At 49.3% G+C, this 24,498-nt stretch overlaps 1 protein-coding gene across 1 annotated transcript; it reads left to right on the plus strand.

Annotated features, from left to right (window-relative positions):
- MED21 (mediator complex subunit 21) lies at positions 1-22,411 on the plus strand. The gene is made up of 4 exons (XM_040435700.1): positions 1-105; positions 19,791-19,905; positions 21,143-21,243; positions 21,929-22,411. The coding sequence occupies exons 1-4, from the start codon at positions 64-66 to the stop codon at positions 22,103-22,105; spliced, it is 435 nt and encodes a 144-aa protein (XP_040291634.1). The 5' UTR covers positions 1-63; the 3' UTR covers positions 22,106-22,411.
- The last annotated feature ends 2,087 nt before the right edge of the window (positions 22,412-24,498 follow it).

Genomic DNA, 24,498 nt, shown 5'->3' on the forward strand with positions numbered 1-24,498 from the left:
GCGGGCCAATAGGAGAGCACGTCGCTGTTCTGGACGCTGTTTAGGGATTTGCCCGAGTCCAAGATGGCGGATCGCTTGACGCAGCTGCAGGATGCGCTGAATTCGGTGAGTTATTTTCTTATCCCGGTCTCATGGCTTTCCTCTGTGGTATGTAGATGTGAGGGGACAGAGTGTACTGGAAAGGGGGGAGTTATGTATAATAGTTACGTATTGTAGTGCTAGTGCCCCTATTATACTGGGTCATTGTGACTACAACGCACTCCTAAGTGTGGTCATTGTACATGTGGGGGTGTACAGCACTTCAGGGGGAGATGGGAGGGGTAGGTCATCACTTGCCTACTGCAGATGTTGGGATCCACCCATGAAGCTGTCATTGACTTCCCTGTGGTGGATGTGATCCCACCACTATTCCACCAAGGGGCATAGTGCATGGGGAGGACATTAAAGAGGACCTTTCATGAGAAAAAAGTCAGAACTTCTTACATTACCATAACGGGCTGCTACCACAGATGTCAGTACACCTTATTTTTTTTTTTTTTCTAATGGACCTCCGTTCGACCGCTTTTCTCCACGCTGTTTGGTCGCCTCATATGCAAATGAGGCGACTAAGTTATAGTAGGCATTTACTTTTTAGGTTATCTTCTCCCTGGGAACGAGCGCATCCAATCCAAGCGCCCCGCTCTTAGCCAGGGAGAAGGAGCTCAAGTTCTCGCGAGAATCGTTTTATTTATTTAAAAAATTTGCTAATTTCCAAATTTCTATTTCTCTACTTTTATTATAGATAGTAATACCTCCAAAAATAGTTATTACTTTACATTCCCCATATGTCTACTTCAGGTTTGGATGATTTTGTAAATGCCATTTTACAGGGGCGGACTGAGAGATTATGGGGCCCCTGTGTCCTTGCCCACCCTCAAGCCACACCCACACACAGCCCCACCCACATATTGCACCGCGTCGGCTCCAGGCTCATGTGGACACTTGGGCGATAAAGTCTGTGGGCCCCCCTATACAGTGATAACTCTCTGAGTACAGATAATATAGTAGATGTCCCCTGCAGTCCTATGTGACAACACAGATAACACAGTGATGGCTGAGTACAGAAAATGTAGTAGTGTTACCTGCAGTCCTATGTAAAAACACAGACAACACTAGTGCTGATAATGTGGTAGTGTTACCTATGTCCTTAGTGTGCCTCCCTGTCTCACTCCCATGGACTCCATGCTGGCGGCGCTGCCTCCTCTTCCTTCTTCTTGCCCCACACAGAATGTCCTGATGCAGCTGCATCAAAACATAGGAACACTGTGGACATGGTGATGGAGAGACACACACACACTCACTCACACTCTCACAGAGTACGGCCCAGACAGCTCGTCTGTAGACAGATCCCAGAAATCACAGAGAACATCTGGCTGAAAGAAAGAACCGAGCAGCTTCAGGTGGATCTCACCCTGGAAAAGCTTATGTTAGATGGAGACAGCAGGTTGTGTTCAGGGCTCTCTGTGCTGACACACTGTAACACAGGTGCTGTAATGGAGGCAGCAGGGTACAGAAAGGCTGGGACCACCACTAGGATGAGGTAAGGGGCAGGAGGACACACTCGGGAGCAGGACCCGCCTAAGAGTCATGTGGCCCCTTATATATTACTCAGTATAGAAATAATACTCCCAGGAGGTGTGTGCGCTCAGAGAACCCCCTTTAACCGCCTCCTGGTGTTAATAAGGAATAGGAGGTTATTCAAGAGCAGAGAGCTGGTAGTGAAGGGGTTAATGACAGAAAATGGTGGAGATTACACAGCATGTATGGGGAGGCAGACTGGAGTTGTTAGAAAGAGGCCCCGCCCATTAGACGACCGGTCTCCACCTCCTTGGGTGACATCACACCTACCAGCAGCGATTCTACTCTAGTCACTATCCAACAAGTACAGCAGCACATGATCATGTGATCCACTTGACCTCGCCCATACAGGGGCACAGGGTCGCGACATCATCATAGGTCCTTTACCTCCTTCAAATGCACAGCCTGTGAGCCTGACTCCTCCCACACAGGATCAGATGGTCATGAACAGTCCTATCCTATTTTTTGGGGTGACAAATGGCGAATGCTCACCGCATAGGAGATATTTTTTTAATAATTTAATAGTATGGACTTTTCGGACGCAGCGCTATGTAATATGTTTATTTATTTATTGTTTATATATTTTATATGTAAAATTGGGAAAGGGGGGATTTAAACTTATTATTTTAGGCTACTTTCACATTAGCGTTTTTCATTTCCGGCACTGAGTTCCGTCACAGGGGCTCTATACCAGAAAAGAACTGATCAGTTATATCCCCATGCATTCTGAATGGAGAGTAATCCGTTCAGGATGCATCAGGATGTCTTCAGTTCAGTCGTTTTGACTGATCAGGCAAAAGATAAAACCGCAGCATGCTACGGTTTTATCTCCGGCAAAAAAAACCTGAAGACTTGCCCATAGGAATGTATTAGTGCCAGATCCGGCATTCAAAATACCGGAATGCAGGATCCGTCCTTCCGGTCTGACCATGCGCAGACCGGTAAAAATGTGTAAAAAGATACAAGACGGATCCGTCTGTCCGCATGACAAGCGGAGAGACGGATCCGTCCTTGAAATGCATTTGTGAGATGGATCCGCATCCGGATGCGTCTCACAAATGCTTTGTCACATCCAGATCGGCGGATCCGGCAGGCAGTTGGAACCCTTGTCATTTTCACCCTTAGGCCCCTTTCACACGGGCGAGATTTCTGCTTGGGTGCAATGCGTGAGGTGAATTCATTGCACCCGCACTGAATCCGGACCCATTCACTTCTATGGGGCTGTGCAGATGAGCGGTGATTTTCACGCATCACTTGTGCGTTGCGTGAAAATCGCAGCATGCTCTATGTTGTGCGTTTTTCACGCAACACAGGCCCCATAGAAGTTAATGGGGCTGCGTGAAAATCGCAAGCAAGTGCGGATGCGGTGCGATTTTTCACGCATGGTTGCTAAGATTAAAGAGGACCTTTCATCAGTATAATTTTAATAAACTAATAACCCTACCTAATAGTGCGGCTTCCACTGAATGTTGAAATAATAGCCCCGTTTGTTCTGGTGCAGCGCCTGTCACTCAAGCGCTTTTTTGTATGGGGCGTTGCTAAACTTTTTTCTTTGCTATGGGCCTTGGCTGAGAACGCAGCCAATCAGAGCGCTCCTCTCTCAGCCAGGCAGAAGGAGCTAAAGTTCTCGCGAGAACTTTAGCTTCATAACATCCTGTTGCAGCGATGTCTAGGGGATGATTATGATACTTACCCTGCCGCTCGTACCGCTGCTTCCACACCCGTCGCGTCCCTCGGCCGGTCTATCTGATCTTTCTATCTGATCTGCCTGGCTGAGAGAGGAGCGCTCTGATTGGCTGCGCTCTCAGCCAAGGCCCATAGCAAAGAAAAAAGTTTAGCAACGCCCCATACAAAAAAGCGCTTGAGTGACCGGTGCTGCACCAGAACAAACGGGGCTATTATTTCAACATTCGGTGGTCGATTTAAAAAAAAAAAAGGGGGAACATCAGTGGAAGCCGCACTATTAGGTAGGGTTATTAGTTTATTAAAATTATACTGATGAAAGGTCCTCTTTAAAGTCTATTCACTATTTTTTTTTTATAGCATTCTTTAATACAGATTGCTTAGTAGAAGGTCAATATAATAAACCTTATATACACCCCAGTATAATGAACATTGGTGGCGCAGTGCCCCCCCCTGTATAATACATTGGTGGCGCAGTGTGCCCCCCCAACACCCCAGTATAATAAACATTGGTGGTGCAGTGGGCAGTGCCAATGAGGGTTAAAAAAAAATATATATATATGTTGGTAAGGCTGAGGTTCAGCCTGCATTTGTGGGAGGGGCTTGAGCCTATTTAAACCCCCACTTACCTCATCACAGTGGGCGTTCCGGTTCTTGGTTATTCACTGGCTAGTGTTCGTGTGTTTCCTGGTACCTACGGTCGCCTCTTGCAGAGTTCGTGTCTCCTGGTGGTAAGTAGGGGAGGGGGGGGCTCTTTCGCAGGGCAAGGACTGCGGCAGTCTGGCACCCTCCCTCCGCCTCATGCTGCCGGTGCGTTCCAGCGTGGAGCGCACGGGCTTCCGGCTCCCCTCCTCCTCCACTCGTCTCCCTGTGTTCCTGGCGGTATGGCGTCAGGTAGCGCACCCGGCAGCTGGTCGACTCGTCATGCTGGAGACGGGGGGGGGGGGGTGTTTTTTCCCTGGTCTGGCCGGCTCACCTTGTTCCCGGCACGGCGCAGGAAGGCGTGCGTTCCAGGGTGGAACGCACACACTTCCTGGTTTCGGTCCCCGCCCGCTCCACTTGCTTTCCGGCGGCAGCAGGGACAAATCAGCGCCTGCCGGCGGATACCCGTTCATCGGGGAGGGGGGGGGGGGTTGGGTTCCTGGGCAAGGCTGCACCCCGGGTGCGGCATGGAAGCCGGGGCACATAGGCGTGCGTTCCAGCCTGGAACGCACTCCTCTTCCGGCGCTTCTGTGACGTCACCCGCCCCCTGCCGGTCTCCCTGGCTGCAATGTCAGCTTGCGTTCCACGCTGGGCGCGGGCTCACGGGCAGCCAGGCCAGACGGGGAGGGGGGGAAGAAAGGAGGGGATAGTAAAGGAATAATTCACATAAATAAAATAAGCAATTGGTATCAGTGTGTGCAGTAAACCCGCCACATGGTCTATAAAAAAAAAAAAAAAAAAAAAAGGTATAAGTACGTTGGTAAACCCGCCATATAGTCCGCAAAAAAAAATAAAAAATTGTAATAAATAATTGAATAAAAAAAAAAAAAAAAAAAAGGTATATGTGAGTATTTACAGCACAAACCCGCCATATAGTCGGATCATCAACCCGAGAAAAAATAAATAAATAAATAAATTATAATATAAATATATATGTATTTGCGGCACAAACCCGCCATATAGTCGACACCGACTAACCCCCTTTTAATAAAAAAAAAAAAAAAAAAGAATTATTTAATTTTCTCGGTTGGACAAGGATAGGTGTCCCACGTAGGACCGATCTGGCCCCACCTCGGGCACCTGGTTACGGCCAGGGTGTCTGGTCTTCCTGGTTTCGCCCAGGCCACCGGGTTTTGTCTTGTTGCCAAGTCGTTGTCGGCCGGTCACAGTCAGGTGTCCGGTCGCGGTTGGTGGCACCTCCTTCTTCCCTGGTACGCCCGGGGCTCGGTTCACTCCTGGTACGCCCAGGTCTTCATGTTTTTCTTGTCTATCACATGGGTTCACGCACCTGTCCTTCGGCTTTCAAGTCTTCCAAAGGGGCCGTCCTCGGCTTCTCCCCGGGTCATTCTTGCTTTCCGTAACTCCTAGGTTATGGCTTACCACTGCCCTTCGCGGGCCGCTGCTACGCGCAGCCTCTATTTCATGGCTACGCGCCTTCTCTCCTGTCAAACCGCCTGGTACGCTCAGGCGGCTCTCTTTTCGGTCAGGTGTTCGATCCGATGCGCTCGGATGGTCACTTGGCCTTAGGGTGAGCCCCAGCCTGGCCAGTTCGCCTGGTTCCGCAGGTTGGTGGGCACCCGTGTCCTCTGCACTTTCAAATGTTTTTTGCCTGTGCTTTATTTACAGAAGTTTGTTCCCAGTTCTCCGTTCCTTTCGGTCCTGTTCAGGTAAGTTCGCACTGGCACCACCTCGGTCCCAGTCAAGTCATAACCACGCGTTAATTGTCTTCGTCTGTTCGGTTAGGCCAGGTTCGACTGAGCCGTCTCGTGAATTCCGTTACCGGTACGTGTCTCTCTGTCGTGCACCAGTCCAAATTCCAGTACATCGTCGCCCTCGTTTTTTTTTTTTTTTTCCTTTTATTTTGTTATGCCTTGTATTTTTGTTTAGCTGCTCTGCCATGTCTCGAGCCTCGGACATGGAGGACGGCCTTTCCATCTCCGGCTCAATCGTGTCAAGCCAAGCGGGTCCCTCATCCCTTCGGAGTTGGACCATCCCAAAACTGTTGGCCGAGTTGAACAGAAGACGCATTCCACATCCGGCCACCGCAAGAAAGGCAGAGCTATACAAACTGCTCATGACCAGCCCCAGCACCACAACAGTGCAGCCAGAGGTGTCGGCCATCCATTTGTCCCTGGTGCAGCTACAGGCGACCCTGAATTCCTTGGTGGACTCGGTGGCGGATGTGCGGGCAAGGGTTTAGGAGCTCGAATCCCGGCCACCCGTTGTACCCCCGGCTCCCGTTCCGCTGATGACTCCCTCTACATCAGGCTGGCTGGCTACAGGTACGCCAAGACCCATTCCACATGTGTCCCCCTCTCACTTCATTCCTGATAACCTTAAGAGAGACATCCTGGCAGGGAAAGATGTCAATCTGGCATCAATCCTCATTGCCGCTCAAGATGTTCCCGAGAACTGGGTCATAAACTGTGGCGATGTGTCGGTGGTCCTTCGGGCCAAGGATTCGCGGCTCAACCGCAAGTTGTCCATTCCGGAATTTGTCCTGGCCTTCAGCCTCTTCAGGGACATCGTCTGCACCGCACAGCCGGAGAGAAGAGAGGAGCTTGACAGCTATTTGTACCTGGTCACTGACCTAGGGCACAAGTATGGTGGGTCGGCCTTCTATGACTACCACCGTTCCTTTGCAGCTAAGGCGGCGGCAGCTCTGGCCCAGTTCCAGTATGTCACCAGCTGGTCCTTGATTGACACCGAGCTCTTCTGCCGTCACTTCGCTGGCCTCAGGGCTCCCAACTGTGCGACGTGTCAGTCGATTTTCCACTCCTCAGAGTGGTGCCCCAATACCGCGCACCCGCCTCAGGACAGGGCCATCCCGGGGACCTCCGGGTCATTTCCATCCAACCCCTCCACAGACAAGCTCGGCAGACCTATTGTCTACCTGGGGAAGAACCAGGTCTGTAATAACTTTAATTCAGGGGGGTGCTCATATGCCAGCTGCAGGTCACTCCACGTCTGCTCCCTGTGCTTCAGGGCTCACCCACGGTCCGCCTGCCCAAAGAAATCTTCCAAAGGTTCCTGACTAGCGGACATCAACGTGGACCTCTTGGCGGCACTCCTTCACGATCAAGACTTCGTGGCGTTCCTGTTGGCAGGCTCCCGCCAGGGGTTCCACACAGGGCTCATCACCCTGCCGCAGGTGCCCTGGCAGGGCAGGAATCTGCTGTCCGCCACCCTGGACCCTCCAGCAACTAGCGAGTTGCTCCAGTCAGAAGTTTCCAAGGGGTTCCTCATAGGCCCGTTCCCACGCATCCCGTTTTCCTCATGGCGCATTAACCCCATCGGCTTAGTGGCAAAAAAGAACACTAATAAAAAAAGATTAATTTATGATCTGTCCGCCCCTCATGTGTCCGGTATGCCAAGCCTTAATTCTCTGATTCCCTCAGAGGAATTTTCCATGCGTTATTCCTCGGTGGACGACGTCATCCAGGCCATCCTGTCACATGGTAGGGGCGCTTGGCTGGCAAAGGTTGACATTGCGGATGCATTTAAACTCCTGCCCATCCTGCCGCAGTTATGGCAATTCTACGGCATTGAGTGGGCCGGCCAGTATTTTTTTTTCGCCAACAGGCTCACGTTTGGATCCAAGAGTAGCCCGTGGTTATTCGACCAGCTGGCCAAGGCGCTGCATTGGATCCTGATCCATCACGGGGGCCTCCGGTCGGTCATCCACTACCTCGACGATTTTCTGGTTGTCGAGGATCCGCAGGGCGGGTCCAGCATACTCACCATCCTCCTCGGATTGTTCGCCAGTCTGGCTGTTCCGATCGCGGAGTCAAAGACTGAGGGTCCTGCCACGAGGGTCTCATTCTTGGGCATCGTCCTGGATTCGGTTCTGTTGCAAGCCAGCCTACCGGAGGAGAAACTCACTCAGTGTCGGGAGGTCATTTCCCATGCGGCAGCCACGGGATGCCTCACTAGAGTCGAGTTGCAGTATCTTCTGGGGCGGCTCAACTTTGCCTCCAGGATTATGCCCCAGGGAAGAACCTTTGTGTCAAGGCTGCTCCAGCTTCTTCCCTCAGCACCCGAGCAGGACAGCATCATCCGTTTGGACGGCCAGGCCATGGCAGATCTGGCCATGTGGGAGTTGTTCCTGTCCCGATGGAACGGCGTCTCCTTTTTCGTGTCACCTTGGTCTTCCTCCTGCCCGACCATTTTTTCAGACGCAGCTGCATCTTGCGGCTACGCTGCCATTTGGGGTTCCCAGTGGCTAGCGGATCGTTGGCCCAATACCATCTTAGAAGAGGCTGAATCCATCCGCACCTCCTCTCTGTTGGAATTATACCCCATCGTGGCAGCTGCTCAGGCATGGGGCCACCTCTGGGCTAACTTGCCGGTGATGTTTGTGACAGATAACCAGGCCTTGGTCGACATCTTGGCCAAGGGCAGGGCCAAGTCCCCCAAGATCATGGCGCTGTTGCGCCAGCTGGTTTGGCTGGCCCTGTCACATAACTTCCATGTGCATTGTAGCCACATCCCGGGGGAGAGGAATGTAGCAGCCGACGCACTGTCTAGGTTTAATTTTGAACTCTTCTTCCAGGTCATGCCGGAGGCCGAGCCACGCAGATATCCCACCCCGCCTTTCAGTTCCCTGTCAATGGACTAGGCTTGCTCGTCTCGTCAGCAAGGGACCTGGCGCAGCAGTCCCTTGCCCCAAACACGGCCAGGAACTACCTTTCAGGCCTGAAAACCTTCCAGGAGTTTTCACGTCTGCACCCGCAGGCGGGCCTGGCGGACATTCCTTACATCATGGCCTTCATCGCCCATTGCCACCACCAGTTACACCTCTCCTACAACACCATTAAGTTGTACCTAGCAGGCGTCCAACACCACACCATGCTCCGCAACCCAGGGGGCGGATCCATTTTTTCTGCGCATGCAGTCAAGGCCACCTTACGAGGGGTCCAGAAGGGTGGGTCCAATCCCTCGTCCCGCAGGCAGGGCGTCACGGGAGAGATGTTCCGGAAATTATCTTCAGCCCTGGATGGTGCTCCTTTTGGGCCCTTTTCCAGCTTAATCATCAAAGCTGCCATGTACTTAGCTTTTTACGGCTTCCTTAGGCCAGGCGAGTTCACGTGCAGCACGGCGGGACGGTGCAGCCTGCACCGAGAGCAGCTGGTGAGGGTGGTTGACCATTACGCGCTGAAGATAATTATCTCCAAAACCAGTCAAACAGGCCCCCCGGTGGAGGTCCAGTTTTTTCCCACTAGGAATGAATGGTGCCCGTTACAGGTATTTGACCAGCTCATCCTCCCCCTCCGGGATGCGCCACCTCACAGCCCTCTGCTACCCCATCTGAAGGGAGCTCTCACCACGGCGCAATTCATCAGCCACATCCGCATGGTGGCTGCTGGCTTAGGGTTGGACTCAGGAACAATATCCGGTCATTCCTTCCGCATTGGGGCAGCCTCCGCGGCTTCCCGGCAGGGGGTCCCCGCCCACGTCATCCGAAAGATGGGGAGATGGCGTTCGTCTTGCTTCACCAGATACATACCTAACCCGCAGGTGGAGATTTCGCAGGCATTTCGGTCTTTGGTGTTATAAGGTAATAAAGTCTTACACCTTAACTATTTTGTTGTCATTTTGCCCCCTTTTAGGCTACTCTCATACCCGGCTCCAGGCACACCTCAGCCGGTTAGGTTCCAGGCAGGCACGCTGCCCAAGTTTCGTATTTAGCCTTGACCACAAGTTGGTAAGGCTGAGGTTCAGCCTGCATTTGTGGGAGGGGCTTGAGCCTATTTAAACCCCCACTTACCTCATCACAGTGGGCGTTCCGGTTCTTGGTCCCACCCACCCATTCCCTTCATTTCAAGGGTCCTCCTTAGGGTAGCCCCCTTTTAGGCTACTCTCATACCCGGCTCCAGGCACACCTCAGCCGGTTAGGTTCCAGGCAGGCACGCTGCCCAAGTTTCGTATTTAGCCTTGACCACAAATATATATATATATATATATATATATATATATATATATATATATATATATATATAATTAACTCACCTCCTCCAATTGATCGTGTAGCAGCCGGTCTCCTGTTCTTTCTTCAGGACCTGTCAAAGGACCTGTGGTGACATCACTGTGCTCATCACATGATCCATCACCATGGTAATGGGCCATGTGATGAGCTCAGTGACGTCACCACAGGTCCTGAAGAAAGAACCGGAGACCGGCAGCTACGCGATCAATTGGAGGAGGTGAGTTAATATTATTATATTATTATTTTTTTTAACCCTCTTTAGCACTGCCCACTGCGCCACCAATGTTTATTATACTGGGGGGGGGCGCACTGCGCCACCAATGTTTATTATACTGGGGGGGGCGCACTGCGCCACCAATGTTTATTATACTGGGGGGGGCGCACTGCGCCACCAATGTTTATTATACTAGGGGGGCGCACTGCGCCACCAATGTTTATTATACTGGGGGGGGCGCACTGCGCCACCAATGTTTACTATACTGGGGGGGCGCACTGCGCCACCAATGAAGATAACTGACCTGTTAAAACAAAAAAAAAAAAAAAAAATGTATGACTTTTTGATCGCTTGCTATTACACTTTTTGTGATGTAAGGTGTCAAAAAATGGCTTATCTTTTTTTTTTACGGTATTCACCTGAGGAGTTAGGTCATGTGATATTTTTATAGAGCAGGTTATTACGGACGCGGCGATACCTAATATGTATCCTTTTCTTTTTATTTACTTAAGTTTTACACAATAACAGCTTTTTTTAAAACAAAAAAAATATGTTTTAGTGTCTCCATATTCTGAGCCATAGTTTTTATTTTTTGGGCGATTGTCTTAGGGGCTCATTTTTTGCGGGATGAGGTGACGGTTAGATTGGTACTATTTTGGCGGGCATACACCTTTTTGATCGCTTGCTGTTTCACTTTTTGTGATGTGACGTGACAAAAAAATGGTTTATTTAGCACAGTTTTTTTTTTTACGGTGTTCATCTGAGGGGTTAGGTCATGTGATATGTTTATAGAGCCAGTCGATACGGACGCGGTGATACCTAATATTACTTTTCTAATTTTTACCAATTTATTTATTTTTTACTTTTTTTTTACTTGAAACTTCATTTTTTGGGGGGAAAACTTTATTTTTTTTCAATTATTTTTTCACTTTATTTTTTTGTCCCACTTTGGGACTTCAACTTTTGGGGGTCTAATCCTTTACAATGCATTCCAATACTTCTGTATTGGAATGCATTGGCTGTATAAGTAATACTGTGTGTATTACTCATACAGCTTCCGGCCTGTGAGATCCAGGATGCTGGATCTCACAGGCTCTTCACCGGAAGGCAGCCCCGATGCCTAAGGAAGACATTGCGCTGTCTTCCATGCCAACTGGTCCCCATTACAGCAGCACGGGGACCCGATGGCAGCGGCGATCCCCACCGGAATGACCCGTAAACACTGCAAACCGGAAATACACAGGGCTTACCTGTACGCCCTGTGTCCTTAAGTACCGGGACATCATGGCGTACAGGTACGCCCTGTGTCCCCAAGAGGTTAAAAGAGGATGTGTCATGCAAGCAAATCGCTTTAAATTGTACATTCACCATTTTACAGTAGACCTATCGCATGATCTAAAAGTTATTTTGTACATACATTTCTTATCCTCTGTTCTACTCCAGAGCTGCACTCACTATTCTGCTGGTGTAGTCATTGCATTACTTATCCTGTATTATACTCCAGAGCTGTACTCACTATTCTGCAGGTGGAGTCACCGTGTACATACATTCCTTATCCTGTACTGATCCTGAGTTGCATCCTGTGTTATACTCTAGAGTTGCATTCATACACTGGAACATGATAGTGCGAGTACAGCGAAGATGTGTATTAGGGATCGACCGATATAGATTTTTTAGGGCCGATAATTTGTGAACTTTCAGGCCGATAGCCGATAATTTATACCGATATTCTGGAAATTTTCATTTAAAAAAAAAATAATTCCTACACAAATCTGCTGAAAATTAATGTTTATTGTTAACGTGTATATTTTATTTTATTTTTTTGTAAATCTTTCTTTTTCATTTATACTTTATTATTATTATTTTTTATTTATTTTTTATTATTAAATTTTAGCCCCCTTAGGGACTAGAACCCTTGTCCTATTCCCCCTGATAGATCTCTATCAGGGTGAATAGGATCTCACACTGTCCCTGCTGCTCTGTGCTTTGTGCACACAGCAGCATGGAGCTGAACATGGCAGCCAGAGCTTCAGTAGCGTCCTGGCTGCCATGGTAACCGATCGGAGCCCCAGGATTACACAGCTGGGGATCCTGTGGCCACTGCCACCAATGATTAATACTTGGGTGGGGGGGGGGGGGCGCACTGCGCCACCAAAGTTTTTAATACTGGGATGGGGGGCGCACTGCGCCACCAATGATTAATACTGGGGGGAGCGCACTGCGCCACCAATGAAGAGAAATCTCTCATTAATTCATATACAGGAGGCGGGAGCTGGCTGCAGAATCATATAGCCGGCTCCCGACCTCTATGAGCGGTAGCTGCGATCCGCGGCACCTAAGGAGTTAACTACCGTGGATCGCAGCTACCGCTCATAGAGGTCGGGAGCCGGCTATGTGATTCTGCAGCCAGCTCCCGCCTCCTGTATATGAATTAATGAAAGACTTATCTTCATTGGTGGAGCGGTGGCCACAGCCCCTCCCCTTCTTTTGTTTTCTCTCCTCTCATTGGCAGCAGCAGCACAGGGGGGAGGGAGACACTGCTTCCTTCTCCCCTGTGCTGCTGAGGGAACACTGAGAGCAGCGCGTTCTGTGTTCCCCATACGTTATCGGTATATCCGCAAAATAGATGCCGATAACTGTCAAAATCCTGAATATCGGCCGATAATATCGGTAAAACCGATAATCGGTCGATCCCTAGTGTGTATGGCTCTGGAGTAGAATACAGGATGTACGTGTTCGCGATTGATCCCTTCCTTAGAAGGGTTAATCATGGGCAGGTGTCGAGATGGACCGGGAAGCTCCGGAGACCACACTGAGGGTGGTGGCATTTGCTGATGACGTAACTATCTTTGTGTCTTTTGAGAGGGGAGGCAGAGTAGGTGCTGTCGGAGGTAGAACACTACTCAGTCATCTGGGTCCAAGATCAACCGGGATAAGTGTGAGAGTCTCCGGTTGGGAGGTGGAGATCCTGGTTTTGATCTCCCGGACACCATTCCAGAGCCCCAGGAGTCTACAAAAGTCCTTGGCATTGAATTTGGCCAGGAGGATTGCCCACATCAAAATTGGCATAGCAGGCTTAAGATTGTAGCTCAGAGGGTGCTACAGTGGAAGGGTGAACATTGTCAAAACCTACCTGATCCCTTTGCTTTTATATCTGGGCAGTGCGTGAGTCTTGCCAGAACCTTTCTGGACTCTGGTCTACAGTCTGTTCTTCCAGATGTTGTGGGGAAATAGACTGAACCTTGTCAAGATTGAGGTTACTTACCGTACGAGGAGACTAGGAGGGTTGAGTATGGACAACCCTGTGGTGTTCTTGGTGAACACCTTTTATTAAAGAGGACCTTTCACTAGTGTAGAAACTAAAACCTAACTATATCAGTGGGCAGAGCGGCGCCCAGGGGTCCCCCTGCACTTACTAGTATGTCTGGGCGCCGCTCCATTCGCCCGGTATGGGCTCCGGTGTCTGCGCTCCCTCTGTTGTACTGGAGTGATTTCTTGTATGAGGCGTGTCCCTTGCTGCAGCGCTGGCCAATCGCAGCGCACAGCTCATAGCCTGGGAAATCGTGACTCTCCTTGACCAGAGGGTTCTGTTGACCCATTTCCAGAAACCTCTGGCCCTCAGAGGGGATCTGGGGATCAGGTTACGGCTTTTGAATTCCATTAGGATCCCTTTGAAGTTTTTAGACTTGACTTGGCGCTGCTTCCAAAGGAAACTGTGTGTGAGGGACAATCTGAAGTGTAGGAGCTCTGAGGACAGGGGTGTCCCCGAGAGGAGTGCGTTGGTGTGCTGGAGAGCATGGACCACTTCCTGCTTCATTGTCCCTTTAAGGCCTCATGCACACGGCCGTGTTCAGAGAGCGGTCCGTGGTAACACGGCCTGGATTCCTGTTGAGAGCAGGAGCACACGGCGTCATTGGTTGCTATTAGGGATCGACCGATATTGATTTTTTAGGGCCGATACCGATAATTTGTGAACTTTCAGGCCGATAGCCGATAATTTATACCGATATTCTGGGAATTTTCATTTTTGAGAAAAAAAAAAATTTCCTACACAAATCTGCTGAAAATTAATGTTTATTGTTAATGTGTATTTTTTTTTTTTGTTTATTGTTAATGTTTTTTTTTGTTTGTTTTTTTACTAACTTTTAGCCCCCTTAGGGACTAGAACCCTTGTCCTATTCCCCCTGATAGATCTCTATCAGGGTGAATAGGATGTCACACTGTCCCTGCTGCTCTGTGCTTTGTGCACACAGCAGCATGGAGCTTACCATGGCAGCCAGGGCTTCAATAGCGTCCTGGCTGCCATGGTAACCGATCGGAGCCCCAGGATTACACTGCTGGGGCTCCGATAGGAGGAGCAGGGGAGAGGGGGGATCCTGTGGCCACTGCCACCAATGATTATTACTGAGGGGGGGGGGCTTGGGTTGGGGGGCGCACTGCGCCACCAATGATTAATACTGGGGGGCTTGGGGGGGGGGGGGGGCGCACTGCGCCACCAATGAAGATAAGTCTCTCAATCATTCATATACAGGAGGCGGGAGCTGGCTGCAGAATCACATAGCCGGCTCCCGACCTCTATGAGCGGTAGCTGCGATCCGCGGCACCTGAGGAGTTAACTACCGCGGATCGCAGCTATTGCTCATAGAGGTCGGGAGCTGGCTATGTGATTCTGCAGCAAGCTCCCGCCTCCTGTATATGAATGAATGAAAGGCTTATCTTCATTGGTGGCGCAGCGGCCACAGCCCCTCCCCTCCTCTTATGTTCTCTCCTCTCATTGGCGGCGGCAGCAGCAGCACAGGGGGAGGAAGACACGGCTTCCTTCTCCCCTGTGCTGCTGAGGGAACACGGAGAGCGCTGACAGCAGCGCGATCTTTGTTCCCCATATGTTATCGGAATATCGGCAAAATAGATGCCGATACCGATAACGGTCAAAATCCTCAATATCGGCCGATAATATCGGCCAAACCGATAATCGGTCGATCTCTAGTTGCTATGACGCCGTGCGCTTCATGCCGCCGCTGCACTACAGTCAGTGTACTACTGTAGTGCAGCGGCGGCATGAAGCGCACAGCGTCATAGCAACCAATGACGTGTGCTTCTGCTCTCAACAGGAATCCAGGCCGTGTTACCACGGACCACTCTCGGCCGCGGAATACAGGCTGTGTGCATGAGGCCTAACTCAGAGGTTTACACCAGGGTGGGGACCTCCATCGGCTGGCCTAGGCTGGTCACTCTTTCCTATACGAATGGGCCTATGGAGCATTCAGACACCTGGGTGGTAGGGACCGCTGCACTTTATTCCTAGTCAGCTCAGTGGTCAGGTACTACACGTGACACGCACAATGTTTAGTCTCGACGCAGCGCAAAATCTTCCCCGTGGATGAAGTGGTTAGGAACATTCTTGGAGACTCTCTGGACTATGAGAGGTTGGGGGCGGGTAGAGCCGCATTCCTCTGGAGGGGATTTGCCTTTAGGGTACCCTAGCATGTTGTCTGCCTTCCTGGTGGTGGGCTGATGCTGACACTGCAGAGGTGTTTTTATTTTATTTTTATTTTTTTTTTATTTTTTTTTGGTGGCTGTATGAGGACATGTGGCTTGCAGGCGCCGAACTTGGGCTTTAAAGGGAACCTGTCACCGGGATTTTGTGTGTAGAGCTGAGGACATGGGTTGCTAGATGGCCGCTAGCACATCCGCAATACCCAGTCCCCATAGCTCTGTGTGCTTTTATTGTGTAAAAAAACTGATTTGATACATATGCAAATTAACCTGAGATGAGTCCTGTCCCTGACTCATCTCACGTACAGGACACATCTCGGGTCAATTTGCATATGTATCAAATAGTTTTTTTTACACAATAAAAGCACACAGAGCTATGGGGACTGGGTATTGCAGATGTGCTAGCTGCCATCTAGCAACCCATGTCCTCAGCTCTATATACAAAATCCCAGTGACAGGTTCCCTTTAAAGGGTTTCTATCACTTCGTATGACATAATTAGCTGTCAGACACTAGCGATCTGCTAGTGTCTGCTCTGGCCAACCATCCTACTATAATCACTTGTGGGGCAGCGGTTTTGATAAAAAACTAACTTTTATAAATATGCTAATGAGCCTCTAGGTGCTATGTGGGCGTCATTAGCACCTAGAGGCTCCGTCTACCTTCATACACAGCCGCCGCCCAGCGCGTCCCTCCAGCCCGCCCATGTCCTCCTCCGTGTGACGCAGCGGACGAGTTCTCGCGCATGCGCCGTGCGTGGCTGTATTCGGCGCATTTGAGATCTCAGCTCGGAGCGGTCAGACATTCAATGCGCCGAATACAGCCGCGCATGCGCATTGAATGTCTGACCGCTCCGAGCTGAGATCTCAAATGCGCCGAATACAGCCACGCACGGCGCATGCGCGAGAACTCGTCCGCTGCGTCACACGGAGGAGGACATGGGCGGGCTGGAGGGACGCGCTGGGCGGCGGCTGTGTATGAAGGTAGACGGAGCCTCTAGGTGCTAATGACGCCCACATAGCACCTAGAGGCTCATTAGCATATTTATAAAAGTTAGTTTTTTATCAAAACCGCTGCCCCACAAGTGATTATAGTAGGATGGTTGGCCAGAGCAGACACTAGCAGATCGCTAGTGTCTGACAACTGTCATACGAAGTGATAGAAACCCTTTAATGGTTGTGTGTGTGTGGCTGAAAAGCCTCACTGTGGGTGGTATGGGTGGTCTGCCATGTGTTTTATATGTATATATTGGTAGGTTGTGTGAGTGTATATGTTGTATGTTTGTATAGTGATGTATATATTTTATAATTTGAGTTGCTGGTTGTAGTGTTAGGTTGGGTGGTGGGTAAATGGGGGAAGGTTCTAGGGTTCCATAGGACATTGGGGACTTTTTGGGTATATGAGAAATTCTGGGCTGGTCCATGGACATCTGTTATCATGGGATGCGGGACGAACTCGGGGCCAAAAAAAAAAGTGTGTGTTTTAATTGGGGTGTTGGTGTGTGGGGTTTTTGTAAGTGTTCAGTGTTTTGCTGTGTGTAGGTAGGGTGCAACCGGATCAGGAAGGTTAGTACATTGTAAAGACTGTATATAGTAGGTGTTCTATGGGGAAGTGAGTGTTGGGCTGGAGCGGTGTTATCTGCACCGTGCTGAGGTGCATTATGTCCTGTATTTTTTGGTTTGGGTTTTGTTATGTTCTGTATTTATTTATTCATGTTTTTAAAATGTTAAAAGAAATACAGGATGTAACTCAGGATCAGTACAGGATAAGGCCTCTTTCACACTTGCGTTGTTGGGATCCGGCATGCACTTCCGTTGCCGGAGGTGCCCGCCGGATCCGGAAAAACGCAAGTGTACTGAAAGCATTTGAAGACGGAACCGTCTTCCAAATGCTTTCAGTGTTACTATGGCAGCCAGGACGCTATTAAAGTCCTGGCTGCCATAGTAGGAGCGGGGGAGCGGGGGAGCAGTATACTTACAGTCCGTGCGGCTCCCGGGGCGCTCCAGAATGACGTCAGAGCGCCCCATGCGCATGGATGACGTGATCCATGCGATCACGTGATCCATGCGCTTGGGGCGCCCTGACGTCACTGTGGAGCGCCCGGGGAGCCACACGGACGGTAAGTATACTGCTCCCCCGCTCCCCACTGCACTTTACAATGGCTGCCAGGACTTTAGCGTCCCGGCAGCCATGGTAACCATTCAGAAAAAGCTAAATGTCGGCTCCGGCAATGCGCCGAAACGACGTTTAGCTTAAGGCCGGATCCGGATCAATGCCTTCCAATGGGCATTAATTCCGGATCCGGCCTTGCGGCAAGTGTTCCGGATTTTTGGCCGGAGCAAAAAGCGCAGCATGCTGCGGTATTTTCTCTGGCCAATAAACGTTCCGTTCCGGAACTGAAGACATCCTGATGCATCCTGAAAGGATTTCTCTCCATTCAGAATGCATTAGGATAATCCTGATCAGGATTCTTCCGGCATAGAGCCCCGATGACGGAACTCTATGCCGGAAGACAATAACGCAGGTGTGAAAGAGCCCTAAGTAATGTATGTACACAGTGACTCCACCAGCAGAATAGTGAGTGCAGCTCTGGTGTATAATACAGGATGTAACTCAGGATAAGATTACTTTCACACTAGTGTTTTTCTTTTCAGGTATTGAGTTCAGTGATAGGGGCTCAATACCGGGGAAAAAAACGCATCAGTTTTGTCCTAATGCATACTGAACGGATTGCTTTCCATTCAGAATGCATCAGGATGTCTTCCGTTCCTTCCCTTTTAGGGTATTTGGCCAGAGAAAATACCGCAGCATGCTGCGGTTTTTTCTCCGGACAAAATTCCGGAACAAAATTTCCATTGAAGTGTATTAATGCCGGATCCGGTACCAAGTGTTTAGGAAATTGCCGCATTGACGGATCCGGTTTTCTGGTCTGCGCATGCGCCGACATTTGAAAAATGTGAAAAAGTATAAATGCTGGATCTGTTTTTCCGGATGACACTGGAAAGACGGTTCTGGTATTTCAATGCATGAGAGACTGATCTGGATCCGGAAACAAATGATATCCAGCACTCGGATTTCCGGATCCAGCAGGCAGTTCCGGCAACGCTAGTGTGAAAGTACCCTTGGTAATGTTTATACGCAGTGACTCCACCTGCAGAATAGTGAGTGCAGCTCTGCAGTATAATACAGGATGTAACTCAGGATCAGTGATGTCATATTTACACGGTAGTGACTCCACTTTTATGTAGATTACATCTGTATGGAACATGGTATTCAATGAGGGACATACTGTAAGCTTTAAATGGATTTATAGGCTTGCAACTATATATGTAAAGGAAAAATAAATTTCTCCTGCTTTACTGGAGTTAGGATGGGTTCACATCTGCTTAACATATATATGTTAAACAGACGCCTCAGACTGATGCCATACAGTGGCGTCCATTCACCATGGAGTTCCATTATGGAAAAAAAAAATAGTATACTTTTTTACTGGACTGTGCAGGATACAAGAACGTGGTGTGCTGTATTTTTGTAATGTGTACGTCTAACGGAGGAATAAAACGTGATGTGAACCCACCCTTAGATAAACTTGCTGTTTTAGGGCTCATACCCACGAATGTAAGGACTCTGTGCCTGTGCTGCAGACCGCAAATTGCTGTCCGCAATGCACGGGCACCGGCCGTGGGGAAGCCGCATGCGGATTGGGGACCCATTCACTGGAATGGGGTCCGCACCGCAGAAAAGTACTGCATCCACTACTTTTTAGCGGTAAGGAGGCACGGCCACAAACACCATGGAAGCACTCCGTAGTGCTTCAGTGGGGTTCTGATCCGTGCTTCCGCACCGCATCTCCGGGTTTGCGGACCCATTCAAGTGAATGGGTCCGCATCCGTGATGCGGGGTGCACACGGCTGGTGCCCCGTGTATTGTGGACCCGCCATGGCCGCAATACGGCCATGGCGGGGCAATGGCCGTGTGCATGAGCCCTTAGACTGATGATCTCTCGTGTCTAGGGGTTTCCTTCCTGCCACTGACAGCAGAGGTCGGAGGAATGACGTGTGACTTTATGGCTATTTTGTTCTGTTTCCTGCAGCTTGCGGATCAGTTCTGTAATGCGATTGGCGTCCTCCAGCAGTGTGCTCCCCCCGCATCCTTTAATAACATTCAGACAGCGATAAGCAAGGAGCAGCCCTCCAACCCGACAGAAGGTGAGTGGAGGAGTCCTGTGTAATAGTGTATAATGTAATGGTGCAGGGAAAGTCTGGTCCATGGTCATTAGCCTATCAGAAGGTGGCTATAGATCAGATGCAGTATGCGCCCCCTGCAAGGGTAATGCAGCTTTACATGGCAGCCATTCCAGTGAGTGATCGGCTGTGTAATGCATGGAGTGACCGTGTAAGCTGGGGCAAGAGCTAATCTTACAGAATGGAGGGGATGTCCATATATCCTAATCTTATATGAACATGGTTTGTCCTTCAGTTTTCTCTTTGAAGTTGCCGAATATTTATTATTTGGAGACCGCAAGTACTGTCGGTCTGGGTGACAACTAACATGGCTGCCTGCACCATCTCCACCGTCCTGGATGCCATGGTAACCGATCGGAGCCCCAGGATTACACTGCTGGGACTCCGATCAGAACTGCCACTGCACCACCAATGAGGAGGAGGGGAGAGGGGACCCTGCTTCCTTCTCCCCTGTGCTGCTGAGGGAACACGGAGAGCGCTGAGAGCAGCGCGATCTTTGTTCCCCATACGTTGACGGTACATCGGCAAAATAGATGCTGATACCGATAACGTTCAAAATTCTTAATATCGGCCGATAATATCGGTAAAACCGATAATCGGTCGATCCCTAATCCGCTATACACTGGCGCTGTTCCGTGGGCATTCCGCATCACGAATGTGGACCCATTCACTTGAATGGGTCCGGAGATGCGGAATGGTCCGGAACTGAACCCTATGGAAGCACTACGGAGTGCTTCCATGGGGTTTCGTGCCATACTTCCGTTCTGCAAAAAGATAGGACATGTCCTATCTTTTTGCGGACCCATTAAAGTGAATGGGTCCGTGATCCGCTGCAGCTGCCCCTGCGGGAGTTCCAGCGGCAGCCATGTTGGCCATCACTCAGGTTTCCCTGAAACAGATATCACCTGATTTTTGAGCCATAGTTTTTTTTTTTTAGCCGGTAACTTAAAAAAATGAAAGAAGTGATGTGCACCTTGCTGATCCCCTGCTGCTCCCATTCTGACACTTCCCAAGTTCCCACCATTCTGTACATAAGAGTCCCTTTCAACCAGCTGGCCAGCTATTTCTTATTTTCCTTTAGGGGGCGCTCTACGGTCATTCAGTTGACTTTTCTTGTAGCTCTGCACCTTTTGAGTAATGTACGCATATGTGGCTAGAAATGCTGATGTATTGGCGGCTGTTGTACTTTTCTTTATTCCAGAATACGCTCAGCTGTTTGCCGCCCTCATTGCTCGCACAGCAAAAGATATTGATGTTCTCATCGACTCTCTGCCAAGTGAGGAATCTACTGCTGCGTTACAGGTGAGACCCGAAGCAGACCCGTCACTTCTCCTGACGTGTCTGTTTTAGTAGATCATTTTATTCCCCATATAATTGTGGAACATCTGTTCTTTAGAATATAAGTTGTGTTGTCCCTCTGTTATTCCTATTGGGGATTATTAATAAATTGATAACTAGGTGTTAATAGTTAGTGTGTACCTACATACTATGGCCCCGTCTAACTGGTAGTGGCAGACTGTGCAGGGACACACCCCTGACAATTTGTTTTGGCATTTCCAGGAGGAATAATAGAGGCATGACAACATAGTTGTATTAAAAGATAACTCAGAATTCCTGCATCATGGGGAATGCAAGTAGTAACTAAAACAGACATGTCAGGAGAGGGGACAGTTTCTCTTTAATGACTGCAGGGCATGTTTATACATCTATTATAAGACGTTGGGGGTCATTTATCAAACTGGTGTAAAATAGAACTGTCATAGTTGCCCATAGCAACCAGACAGATTCCACCCTTCATTTTGGACAGCTCCTTTGGAAAATGAAAGGCGGAATCTGGTTGCTATGGGCAACTAAGCCAGTTCTACTTTACACCAGTTTGATAAATGCCCCCCTTGGTCTGTCTGGGTAGTCTTGTAGTGTAGCAAAGTATAGGACACTATGGTGCTGAATAACTGAACTTTACTTGTAAATATTTTTTTTTTTTAAGGCCGCTAGCCTGTACCAGTTAGAGGAAGAAAACCACGCAGCAGCAGCCCGTCTAGAGGAGGTGGTATACAGAGGGGACATGCTGCTTGAGAAGATTCAGACTGCACTAGCGGACATCGCCCAGTCTCAGCTGAAGACCAGAAGCATCATCCACATGCAGCCACTTTCAGAGAGCTAGCAGTAGAGGGCGCTGTCCTTCATTAGAACTGATCACTGTGAGATGCTGAGTGGCAGGAAACAGTAGCCGTGCTTGCCAGGGGCTTAGAACATCAATGATTGGCACTACAAAGAGACTCTCCATGGGCATGACATTACAGCGTGCAATTAAATACTTCTTATATGTTTTTTATTATGCTTTAAGATGACCTGTTATCGATGAACCTATGCTTCTATGTTTCACACTAGCGGCAGGGGACTCCGGCAGGCTGTTCCGGCGTGTGGACAGCCCGTCGGATCCGTCCTGCCGCTAGTTCACATGTGCCCCCGGACTATAATGGGGGCGGAGTTCCGGCAGCATACGGCGAGAGGCAGCCATGCAGTACTTTTAGTCCAGCTGCCTCTCACCGTGCACTGCCGTGCTGCCGCTATAACTCCGCCCCCATTATAGTCAATGGGGACTGAGCGGCAGTCTGGGGGCACACCTGAACTAGCATCAGGAAGGATCAGACAGGCTGTTCACCCGCCGGAACAGCCTCCTGGAGTCCCCTGCCGCAAGTGTGAAAGTACCCTTAGGGAATTGCTTGAAGAGGAACTGCCTGCTTTATATGTAAAAGCAGTCTGATTCCTCATTGATCATACCTCAAGGGTTATCCCATCACACATAGCTTATTAATTCCACTGGACCCCTGTTTCCTGTCCCCCATCTGAAAGCTTGTTGGAGAACATCCATTATATGCCAAAAGTGTCTTTCATTGGAACCCCACCACCTTCAGAGAGGGCCTGTATTGTAAATAATGCAGCAAGCACAGGCTGTCCTAAAACAGCATGTCTGCTGATGGAAAACCGACAGAGCTCCCCATAATAAAGGAATTGTAGGCAATTACGATTTTATGCACTTTTCTAATATTCGTGTAGGTTCACCACTCTGATCCCAGGACAGAGTCGCAGGATCCCTTAAAATCTCCTCTCTGTCCTTCCCATTCACAACCAGTAGGTGGCCCTGTTTTCATGTATAAACATTGCTGGACCTATTAGAAATCTGTTTGGCATGAGTGGTTTTTCTACTGCTAGGACGGGCTGCACTTAAATCCTATCTGCCTCTGTCACGGCAACTGTTTGTATCAGGTTTTTCATAATAAAATTGGATTAATTGCTGAAAATCTGTAGAGTTTATGCTCTTAACTCTTTAAAAAAAAAAAAAGCATGGTTTATCCTTTGAAAAAAATATTCAAACCCCCCCTTTCCTCCCAAAAGTCAACAGATTAGTGTGGATTTTACATTGCCTCTTCCATACATCATGCAGATAGTAAATCTCCTACTGATCAGTTTGGTAGAACGGCTCAGTTGGGTGGAAGCTCCTGCTGATCAGTTCGGTTTTCATCTGGAGAACGGCTCAGTGGGTGGAAGCTCCTGCTGATCAGTTCGGTTTTCATCTGGAGAACGGCTCAGTGGGTGGAAGCTCCTGCTGATCAGGTCGGTTTTCATCTGGAGAACGGCTCAGTGGGTGGAAGCTCCTGCTGATCAGTTCGGTTTTCATCTGGAGAACGGCTCAGTGGGTGGAAGCTCCTGCTGATCAGTTCGGTTTTCATCTGCAGAACTGCTCAGTGGGTGGAAGCTCCTGCTGCAGCCACTTGTCTTCGTCTGTTATAGGACAGTGGGGAGGAGGAGTGGGGACATGGTTGACCTCCTGGGACACAGAAGATTTATTTAGATATTTCTCAGTTTTAGCTGTAATGAGACCCAGTGAACTGATCTTGTAAAACTGTCAGCTTGTCCTGGCACAGCAGAGCCCGGGATCTGGAGTAATAGTGGTTAGTGCATCTGCAGCTTCACTTTCATGCTTTTTCTCAATACAGTTAGATGACCATGTGGTCATGATGTCACCAAAGTCCTCGGACAGAATAGTCATGTGACATAAGAATGAGCTTGAGTTGGTGCTTGGTGCCTGTTTTTGGTGTTCTGTGCAGTAGACCAGGATTGAGTCAGTCGCTTCCTCTTATGAGTTAATCCTTTGTTTCCTGTGTCCAGTTACATCACCCAAGCTTTACACGAACACGATGGTGACAGTGAGGACTAGAACGGTCTATGGAATGTGTTTAAAGGGCCAGCCCAATCAAATAATATCTCTGCACCAATGTTATCCACCACTTCGATAAATTCTCAGTCTTTGAGGTGTCCAATTCTTACTCTCTATTCAGTCATTTCTTAGTCACCTCTGTTCCTGAGAAAGCTGGGTGACAGCTAGTATGGCTTCTGTTACAGTGCCCACAGGTATCGCCAGCTTTCTCCGACTCTGAACGGCATATCTGCCTCCCTGCATAATTAGGCAGACCTGGTGTCCTTTCCCAGGAATGAATATGAAGCATTCATACCTGGCCTTGCCTTGCCTTCTTCTTGTGTGAGCTCTACATA

Source organism: Bufo bufo, chromosome 1, assembly GCF_905171765.1.
Source record: "Bufo bufo chromosome 1, aBufBuf1.1, whole genome shotgun sequence".
NCBI classification, from domain to species: domain Eukaryota; kingdom Metazoa; phylum Chordata; class Amphibia; order Anura; family Bufonidae; genus Bufo; species Bufo bufo.